General features: G+C 44.6%; 1 protein-coding gene across 1 annotated transcript; it reads right to left on the bottom strand.

The window, feature by feature from the left end:
* Window positions 1–600: 600 nt before the first annotated feature.
* LOC112574962 lies at window positions 601–10,361 on the bottom strand. The gene is made up of 15 exons (XM_025256413.1): window positions 10,216–10,361; window positions 8,457–8,709; window positions 7,676–7,970; window positions 7,031–7,176; window positions 6,361–6,519; window positions 5,768–6,035; window positions 5,353–5,447; window positions 4,867–5,095; window positions 4,479–4,690; window positions 4,150–4,291; window positions 3,368–3,574; window positions 2,824–2,916; window positions 2,036–2,259; window positions 1,516–1,770; window positions 601–1,207 (listed from the first exon to the last, which is right to left on the bottom strand). Exons 1-15 carry the CDS (start codon window positions 10,227–10,229, stop codon window positions 974–976), a joined length of 2,826 nt encoding a protein of 941 aa, XP_025112198.1. The 5' UTR covers window positions 10,230–10,361; the 3' UTR covers window positions 601–973.
* Between the last annotated feature and the right edge of the window lie 354 nt (window positions 10,362–10,715).

Below are 10,715 nucleotides of genomic sequence, written 5' to 3'. Positions count from 1 at the left end.
GCACTCAAATAAAATATTGCCTGCTGCTAAACTGGATCTTAATTCTAAATGACTTGATGTTACTTGAGGTTAACAGTGTTCTCACTCGGGTTTAAATCGGGAAGGTGAATGAGTGAGCAGTTTTCTAAATAAATAATTCTGCTCCACAACAACTCCTAATCCCTCTTTGTGTTCACTGAAGATGTTGATGGGATTTCTTGTGTGGAAATGTAATTCTGTCACCCATGGCTTTGAAGACAAGAGAATTAAAGAAAATTTTAATAATTTAAAGCTTGGATTTTGTAAATGCGGGGATTCTTGTGCAAATGTGTAGCCTTGTGACTATGATGCTGGCAGTGTGGTGCGACAAGCAGTTAGTGAAGTTTCTTAACGCTCCTGAAGGTGCCACATAACAGCTAAAAAACGAATGTTGGTGTATCAATACTTCATCCCCTTAAGAAAGCCATAGTGACGAGTCATGTCAACCGGGTATCCAGATTCCCCTCCCGCTCCCTCCTTCCCACACACAACCAAGTAGTGCAGGCTGACATGTCATCCTGTACAGGTCAAGACAATGAATGAAAGAACGACATTAAAAATACAGATTAATGATTAAAGCCATAATTAGGACAAGTTTAATAATTTTTAAAAAAAACGACAAAGCACTACTCACGCAACATTAGCCAAAGAGTAGAACAGCTAAAGGAAGCAGAACTATCATCAACACAGGGTCGAGGCAAGGTGGGGATGTAGGTCTTCTGGTGGAGGCTACGTGTCCGGATTTTATGCTGGTCGTGGACATTTGGGGAATATGAGACAAAAGACCCAATTCCTTCCTCTTCGCCCTTACGAAAGGCTGGCTTTAAAAATGGAACAATTAGAATCTTCAGGGAAGTATGAGGGTGTAAATCGGATGCGTAGTCAGGTGCCGCGAGCTACCGTACGTCACGTGACGCACGACGTCTACCCGCCAGAGGAAACGCGATCGTCGAGGTCAAAAGGAGTCGCAAGCGGACAAGATGGACTTCCACACCTGGCCCGTAGGGCAGTGTCGCAAGAAGCCCTCGTGCAGGATGTTGCACTCGATGTACACCGTCGGGTCGCTGAACACGGCGAAGTAGTCCACGCCGCCCAGGCACGGGTTGTTCAAAGTGGGGTCCGTGCGCCGGGTGACCTCGTCCACGATGACCCATTGCATGATGCACATTACAAGCGACTGCTCCCACACCTACAAAATGCAGAAAAATATATGCGTGTTGCACAAAACTGAAGAATCACTTCACATACGCCCTGGGAAAAAAGTTCCTCCACTATCATCCCCTCACAACCCTTAACATATTTCGTCGCTTTGGTGGTGATGATGACAGCAAAAATGTGAGTGGTTTATCGTGTGTATGACATGAGGATGTGGGTGGCGGAGACCCACCCCCGCCTTTACTATTTAGCAGACACAACACAGAAATAAAAGACTCCAACAGCTCTTCTAATTCAACAACAAAAATTTCACTCTAGCTTGAATTCAAAAGAAGCACGCACCCTGCCTGTGGGACAGCTCTCTATCTGACCAGTGTAGAGACCCGAGCAGTGGAAATACTTGGTCCGGTCAAACGGGTGTGGTTGGTAAGTCTGATTTGAGCGGATGGCGTCAGGTGTGCAAGGGTTCGGCAGCGGAGCGGTAGTGGGCTGTGGTGTTGTTGTCACTGTCGTCGTTGTCCTCGTTGTCGTCGTTGTCGTCGGAGTAGTAGTAGTAGTGGTAGGTGTAGATGTTGTGCTCAGTGGTGTTGTGTCCCGCTGACGAAAAACAAAGATACATGTATTTAGATATTTTTTAAAAGTGCCAGGCGCCAGATTGTATATAAAGTATCAAGAAAAGATTTTTGTAGGCGTGTATCTAGAAAACCGGAAACGGGGTATTCACCCGTACTTGAGGAAACAGCATTTTTGCACTGAGCTTTATGCGATCATTAGAAAAAAAAAAAACAAGCACCATCCCTGCCCCTCCTCTTTAAGGCTGTATATTGTGTACAATCTGCCCACCGGAACGGCAGCTGTTTACCGTGGTTGACGCCTGCGTGATGTTGACGGGGGCTCCCGCGGGGTGGCACTCCTCCAGCCGAGGGCTGTACACTTGTCCCAGCGGACACAGCACGACGTAAGCATGACCTGCGCTGCCGCACAGCAAGAACTTGTCCACGTCTGTCGGATGTGGGAAGCGACTCATGCGCACGAATGCTGGAACCCCTTGCTGCATCGCGCACGGGTCAGAGGCCACGCTGCGGACTGTGAAGGTTTGAACAGAGAATAGAAAGAACCTCATCGACTTCAGTTTCCTCTTTGTTTTTGTTTTTTTTTTTTTTTGTTTGTTTGTTTGTTTGTTTTGTTTTTGTTTTTATCGCGAGCGCGGCGAATGCGTTTAGCAATTAACGAAAGCTCTAGAAGTCTTGACATCAAGGACTACCGCTGTAACCACGAAACATGGGGGAAATGTCTACAAAGTGAAGAGTACTCCTTGGTACATCTGCCAGTCTTGGCAGTACGCACTTGAAGTTTCACCTCATGTAGCAAGCTGTAAATCTGTTGTCCGTGCATTTACATTGTGTTCATGTCAAAAGCCTTTAACTTCGTGTGCTTGATTGTCTGTGAAGCACAGGGGTCACAGGTTGGAGACTAGCTGGTACCTGTTGCTAAAACCTCACCCTCTCCATCTCCCTTGCCCACCTGGCGGCTGTTTAAGGCAGAATAAGGCCCATCTGAGAAGGAAGGACAGTGAAGGTAGAAGCAAGGGATCCAAACAGGATGCAAAGACCTACAGGAGACTGAGAAAATGGAAGACAGACAACTCACACATATTCAATATTTCGCCGCAGTAACCGCCCATAACATCCTCCATCAAACACTCCCGGGAGACGCCTCCTTCCACGCAGAGCATCGCCACCGCTACACAGAGACAGAATCGAAAAGTCACACACGCAAATGAGTTACATGACGAATTGTTCTAAAGGTATTGTTAGATGATGCATGTAATTTTCCGGTGCTTTATCAATCAGCCTTTAGATAGACAGGTGGCATAGACTGAAGTGAGAGAGTCAAAATTGTTACTCATACAAATCAGTAGAACTGTTTCGCCTCTAAAGGCAAGTAATAAAGGGATCTTTCACCTCGTATGTGACACAAGAGCCGCATTATGAAGCGAGGGTAAGCTATTGCTCCAGGGCAAAATATGGAAATCAAAGAGTCCAGATCCCGGAGATGCCGTTTTATGTCACTTCACTTCAGAGTATCTCTAAAATTATGGTCACAGAAGTTAAAGCAACATCTGCGAAGTCTGGACACCGCTTTGTAAGTCAAGGAAACGGCTTACCCTCGCCTTATGACTATGACTACTCACTTTCACATGCCTCCCCTAGAACTTGGCTGGCCACCGAGGTTAGGTGGACGACGTCGGAAACTTTCTGCACGTGAAGGCGCGTGGAAGCGATGGTGTTGAGGTGGACGTCATCAAAACTGTTGCCGACGGCCGCCACGACGATGCGTGATCCCAGCATGTGCAGCTGAGACGCCTGACCGATCGCCTGGGTCGGAGTGGAGGGGCGACCTGGACGGGATATGTGGAGTGGGGCGTGGGGTGGGTGGTCAACGATAACACAGTCAGCCAATCAAATGAGGAGCTGATCAGCAAAGACGAAACTGTCCAACGATTTCTGTGTGACTTGCTTGTGGTGTGATGCGGTGGGTGGGTTTTGTTGAGGATTTTGTCCCCTTTGGTGGCACGTATTAATATTATATTTCCAATAATATTGTATTTCAAACAATACTTAAATGTTTGCATCACTCGAACTAAGTTTGGCAAAATCGTGTTTTGTGTGAGAAGGTCACATGAAACCAATGGCTTGGGGCATAGAAAGCTAAGTCAGCATGCTTCAAGTCTGTTTACCAAAATATTGCTAATAAAATGATTTCTCACCGCGTCAACGTTTGACGGTTGGACACCCTACCCTACCAAGAACGGCCTTTAACAATTTAATATTATTTCGGGTACGGTGGAACCATACTAAAAACAAAATATCACTATCGTCTAAATCAGACAGAAGGTCGATCAATCAACTCTGGAAAGTCTACAGAGAATTGAAAGAAAAAAAAAAAAACTTTACTAAAGCCAGGGTCACGCACCTGATGTAACGAGGATAACGGTTTTGCTGGCGTCTGGGCGCACAGCACCCGAGGCCGGGCCAAGCACGCGATGAGCGACAAAGGCCAAGGCATCAGCGAGGTTAGAGGTCAGTCCTGTAGGTCGAGATATGTTCGTCAATTCCTATAGTTTACAGAAATAAAAAATTGTGCAAAAATAATGCAATGTTATAGAAATAAACAGAGGACTAGAAAATGGCCCTCGTGATATTTTGACAAAGAAAAAGAGAACCAAGGTTTAATTAAGATTTTTAATTTATTCTATAAGATTGAAAATTACAAGGAGACGCAGGAAGAAAGAGAATACTTACCTGTTTGAAGTTATCAGAGAGAGGACTCAGGTCGATGTGCGTCGTTACATTTTCGGCGAAGCTCAGCAGCGCCACCTGTGGTGGACTACTCTTGACGTCATAGCGCTGCAGGAAGGCCTGGACGAAGCCCAGCATGGCCTGCCACTGGTCATCAGTCGTAGCTAACGAGCTGTCCAGCAGGAACACGAAGTCAGGTTCGCGGCCGTTGCAGTCTGCAGCAGACGACAAGTTAGCAGCGGTGAAACCGTTGTCGTCGTCGTCGTCATCGTCGTTTTATTATTATTAGTTTCTGTTAAGACCGGATTCAACAACAAGAAGCCAAAATCGGGGTTGTGTCTGCATTAAGCTAGGGAAATAGAAAGGTTGTGCAGCTGCAGGATGCACTGACCGGTACGTTTGACGGCGTTATCCTCCACCCGTATCGTGAAGTTGCCGCTGCACAGCAGGCCACCCTGGTCCTTGCTCTCGACGCTGAAGGTCAGAGGTCGTGGGTCATCGGACATGAAACTGGCCGGGGCCAAGACCGAAGCTGTCGTGTTAATCTCGTGCTCGTCACGGCTTGGCACGTTCGTTGAGTTAGTCCCAAAGATTTCTACTTCACCGTGCGACGTAGTAACCTGTGTAGGAGGACGTATAGAAAACAGTTAACAGACAACGTATCCAATAAGATACATTGTTGTTGTTGTTGTTGTTGTTGTTGTTGTGTGGTGGTGGTGGTGGTGGTGGTGGTGGTGGTGGTGGTGGTGGTGGTGGTGATGTTGTTATTCAAATATTTGTAGGATCGAGATTAATTGGCTATTGCTAATGTGTTCCTGATTGGAAATTATTTGAGAAGAAATCAATAAATAAAACTTAAAAGGAGTTTGACTCTTACTGTCAAAGACGAGCCATAAGCACTACCAGATATCTGTGCCAAAACGTTCACACCACACGGGTATGTGTGGACACCCGGCTCTAGCACCTCGGGTACTAAAACCAAAATAAGGAAACGTAACGGCCATCAAGTATGGTGAAGAAATAATAGAGGCAACTATAGTTGCTATAGCATCAGCAAAACAAAACATAAACACAAAATTTAATGCCTAAGGAACGATCGTAATTTCGTGCCACGTTTAAATATATTTAATTGGTCTCACACTGAATCCTTTTAAATGTATCAGATCAGACTAATGAGCAGCAAAGCTCTGCCTTCGCAAATCACGGAGCTGGTAGAATTTGGAGGAAAATGTCGGGTGGGGGATTGGAGGTTGTTGGGAGGACGGAGAGGAATGTAAGTGACTGTCCCTTACCGCGACAGGTGAACTTCTCCAGGCTCAGCCTGACATCATGCAGCTGGTCGTAAGACAGGATATGGTGAACATAGATGCACTCGGGCTGGCTGCCCACCAGCTTCAGTTCTGTGTCCTTTATGGAGGAGGTGATTCCAACAATGAAGATCTGCACGTCCAACATCTTCAGCGCCATCAACGACTGGGTCCTCCGCTCGAAGTCTGGTGTATCGCCGTCCGTTACCACGACGATGACCTTAGCGGCGTTCGGGCGCAAACTGTTGAACACCTTTTGAGAAGACGAGACAGTTGTGATGCTGTTAGATGCTAATCCGCCTACAGGCACGCCCTATGCTTTCAGACATACAGGCAGGCAGACAGACCGGCAGGAAGGAAAGAAGGTAGGAAGAAATAAAGAAAAAAAAGAAAGGAAAAATGTAAGAAATAAAAAGAGAACAAAAGGAACTAAAACTAAATAAAAAGAAAGAAAGAAAGAAAGGAAAGAAAGAAAGAAAGAAAGAAAGAAAGAAAGAAAGAAAAAAAGACAAAATCTTTTAAAAAACAGAAAAATTAATGACAGTAAAAAAATTTTTTTGAAGCAAAAAAGGTTTCACCTCTGTCTGGGCCAAGTAGAAGGCGGCGGATATGTTAGTTCCTCCTGCGACGTGAGAGGCGCTGATGATCTGCGCCATGGCGCTTCTGATGTCGCTTCCGTTGTTGAAGTTAAAAGCTAGTTTCGCGTTGGTGCTGAAGGTAATCATGGCAACACGATCCTGGTGGGGATGAAACAACAACCATTCCTAAGTAATGTATCTTTTTAAAACCCTGCAAGGAATCCGTTTTAAAGCTATAGTTGTTATAGTTCTATCAAAACAGACTCGAGTGTCATGTTTTATTCGCTCCATCGTTTGCGATCAAGAAGCAGAATCTGGATGGTACGGTACCTCCGGCTTTCAGGAGGTAGAAAGAAGGTAGAAAGGGTACCCAAGACATTAAGCGGAAATAAAGAAGACATTTATGAATGTGCACTCAGCATTTTCAGACCTACACAGAGAGCATAAATAATGGATTAAACGGCATTGTGGGTCTGATGTCATCAAAGATGCATCAAAAACCTTCGAGGTCGAGGGGCTGAAGATGACGAGGAGGAAGAGAGGAGGATGACGACGATGTCGAGGATGATAATGATTATAGGGACTGTCGTGGTCGTGTTCGGTGGTGGCCCTCGTAGTCGTAGTCGTCGTCGATGTGGATGTGATGGTGGTGGTGGTTTCGTGTTCGTACCTTATCGGGAGCGATGCCGTTGTGGATTGCAAGGTTGGCTACAATGTCAACGACGAAGTTGGTTGTGGCCGTCCACTCATTTGGGCCCACAGAGCTGCTCGTGTCCAGAATGAACAGGAGGTCTATATCTTCGGTTCGCGAGCAAGCTAAAGAAATAGTGAAGCTAAGTGAAACTGACGTTAAGAAAAACCCAACAACAACAATAAACGATGCATTTCCTTGATGAAAAACCAAAGACTATGAGATTTCACAGTTATATGCCTGTCTCAAAGAGAGTAGTCTACTCGGAATATTAGGTGTTTGGGATTTTTTTAAAAATTCATCATCCCACCGCTGTGAGAATTGAGTACATGTCAGTCAATCCTTGTAAGCCGTTTAAAAGTAGTTAACTAAATGTGTATGTATTTCTCGTTCTTGGATTGATTTGATTGGTAGAATTAATTATGGCTTTGTTGGGTGATTAAGTTTTTGAGTGGTAAGAATTTGGGTGAGTCCAGGTTGGTCGGCTGCATGGCTGGTTCGCTTGGCATAAGTCATTGCAGACACGCTGATCTACTTATACAACCTAATTATTGCTAAATCCTACTTCCCATCCCTTCTAAAACGTAAGTAAAACCCTTTGGCCATGCTCTTCGTAAGTCTTACTGTGTTGGAACTTTTCTACGATAGTAGAATAGTTCTGCGCCGTGTGATTAGTCTGGTTTTGATGGTAATTCTGCAGCCAATAATTTCCTTGTGCGCTGACAGAGGCAGGAACATTCTGCGGACCACCCTCCAGAGTTAGAAACAAGGCTGCAGCTAGTGCCGAGTACAAAGGCTTGCGCAAGTCTGTCCACTTGACTTGTGACCAGTCGATCCCCAGCTTGTTCAGGATGCTGGCATATTGAAATGACAGTTGGTTGGCCTCCGTCTGTGTTCTTCTGAACATGGCCTCGTCCACCTGTTCATTGTACATAAACACCACCATCACCACAGCGCATGGATTTGATCCCTAGATATTTTCAGTTTCTATAACACAATATATGGTTTCTTCAGCGCATATTGATTGCTCCTTTCGCTCAACTTAACTTTTTTTTTTTTTAATTTACCATTTCATTTCTTTAACACTAAATTGTAAGGCATTCTTTTCTTGTACTAACGACCACTTGAAAGGATTTCTTCTTATCCACGATCTTTATTTTCAAGATATTTTTGAAAGTTGCATCTGCTGTATTATTGTCTATCACGGACTCAAGTTTAAAATAATCAAAACGTTTAGGGTTACACGCACCCATACTCCAGTCATTCTCTGAAGACATGTTAAGCAAGTGTCTTATCTGCGTTTCTTTTCAAACATTTTTTTTAATATGCACATATTCACGTATGTCTACCGTGCATACAGGTTTTTTTGTTTGTTTTTTTTTTAAATTCTAAATAGCTGTCTTGCCTTCCATATGCCTCCGTTGTAGTTGGGCGTGGTGTAGGTGGCAGGGTCGTTACCATCGTGTGTTTCAACGTAAGCCAGACGACGAAGGAAAAGGTTGTAGTCAGGGTAAATACAAGCTTCCTGCAGCTCGTTCAGCACCATCTCCACGATACCCGAGCCCTTGGCGCCATCTTGACGCGTCACGTCTACTTGCGCATGCGCTGGAGAAGTCCACAGGGCGAACGCGCAGGCAAGGACGATGCCGGGGACAAACCTACAGACCATGATATGTAAAAGAGCAAATCTTTATCTACGTATGTCTATATTTATACTTGTATCTACAACTATGATGTGTATCCGATACCCAAGAGCTAACGTTGGATAACAGCTGATCGAAGTATGTTCATAGCCTATCAGTGTCATCAGCAAATTTTACAATAAAGCTCCTATCCTTAGAGCTTCTACAACTGTTAGTATCCAGTATGAACAGTAGTGGAGACAAGCATCAGCCTTGGGGGGAACCTGTACAGGCGACAACAGGATGTGAGAGAAGACCGTTAACAGAAACTCTCTGCTGCCTGTTTGTTAACAAGTCCAGAGAGTTAGTTGGTGAGACAGATGGAAGTCTGAAACCACTCCCGACAACAAGTGAGGACTCACGGTGTTAAAAGTAGAAGAAAAATCAGCGAAGAGAAGCCTGCCATGAGCTCTGGGTTTCTCCAGATGTTTGTACAGAGTATTTAGTATAAACAGCTTAGCATCATCAACACCTCTTCCAGCTTTTTTTTGCCTCCCTAATGGAATCATGCGCCTCCCGGTTCGCTAATTTTATGTCATGTGCAGTTCCAGTATAAAACATATATTCTTATTGTTCAATTCCGGTTTTAGTTCCTTTCGTTACCCAGGGTTTAGCATTAGGAAAGATGACATTTTCCTTGACTGACAACACAGAAATTGATGTACGAAGACACAACATCAGCCAAGTCATCTAGATTGTCACTGAATGATAAAAGACCTGTCAGTCTGTGCAGTCGAAGCCCCATTGCAGGCGGGTGATACTCTTTTCTGTCCAGCTTTTAACTGTCTTCACCACCGGTGTAAATCGCTGACACACTGTCTTATACACCGGCGCCAGGAGAATGCTGTTGTGGTTCGATGCTCCAAGGGATGGTAAGAGTAGAGCTTTATAAACTCCAAAGACAGTGGTGAGTGGCGGTCTTTGCGTTGGCAAGTGGGTGTATGTATACATGGTATGTATATAACTCAAGTGAGGAAATTCCCGGGGAAGGTAGTAAGGACAGAGTCTCGAGGTACGATATCAGTTGGATAGTTGTAAATGTCAAGGTGGAGGGTAGCCGAAGATGGGAAAAGTGCGAGACTGTACCAAATGGAGGCTCGCCATCTTTTAATAATGCATAGGGCCGCAACAGAGACTATACATAGTTCAACATTATAAACATGACGAATGCATCAAATGCTAAATCCAGAGACATTAGATGATTAGACAGAAGAATGAATGTGTATGTCTACATCTGTGTCTACATCAACGATCTCAGTTATAATGAGACTATACATAGTTATACAATATACATTAATCATGACAAATGCGTCAGGGTTAAATCCTGAGACACTGAACAGAACAATGTGCGAATGCATGCTGCTGTCTCAGCAAAGCCAAATGTAAAAGCGAAAAATTTAGCACCATATGGAGGTCGTGGTGGGCAGTCATGTGAAACTTCACTACTTCACTACTCTGCCCACAGACCTCAAGCCTTCTTACCTGAAGATCTCCATGAAGGTCTTTTGACTGCCCCTGGCAGCTCTGTTTTTCTGGGAGACACCACGAAACTTGCTGATTTATCATATAGCCACCCGGAGGGCATTGTACCCTCGATCTTTACCCATCCTCATTGCAATTATAGCGTTACTCGGTAACCGAGACTCGGGTAAACACACCCTCTGTTTCTCTAGAATGACACTTCTAATATTTGTGATCGTTCTTCATTTCGTTTGTGGCAGACGACGACAGGAAAATATAAAAACGCATTGCCAGTTAATTACTGGGGTGTTCTGGTTCAATGTTTGCCACTTAAACTGACAGAAAAGTGTTTTTACACTGTATCTGTACGTGTGTGCGTGCTGAGAGACCAGAGAATCTGTCACATCTCTAGCCACAATCATACAAAGGACGCGGATTTTTACAAACAGGTTTTTTTTTCAGGAAAGATCTGTAAGCATGACATTCGCCGCCATGAAAACCTGATTTATTACATACAAATG

Source organism: Pomacea canaliculata, linkage group LG11 (assembly GCF_003073045.1).
Source record: "Pomacea canaliculata isolate SZHN2017 linkage group LG11, ASM307304v1, whole genome shotgun sequence".
NCBI lineage: Eukaryota > Metazoa > Mollusca > Gastropoda > Architaenioglossa > Ampullariidae > Pomacea > Pomacea canaliculata.
The sequence above is the reverse complement of the archived record's forward strand: the minus strand, read 5'-3'. Positions and strand labels throughout refer to the sequence as shown.

Excerpts from the sequence above, each read along its gene's own strand:
- LOC112574962 (XM_025256413.1), bottom strand. Across the intron at positions 5,096-5,352 it reads CTTATGGCTCGTCTTTGACA|GTTACTACGTCGCACGGTGA; the intron begins GTAAGAGTCAAA and ends CCTCCTACACAG. Across the intron at positions 1,208-1,515 it reads AGAGCTGTCCCACAGGCAGG|GTGTGGGAGCAGTCGCTTGT; the intron begins GTGCGTGCTTCT and ends TGCATTTTGTAG.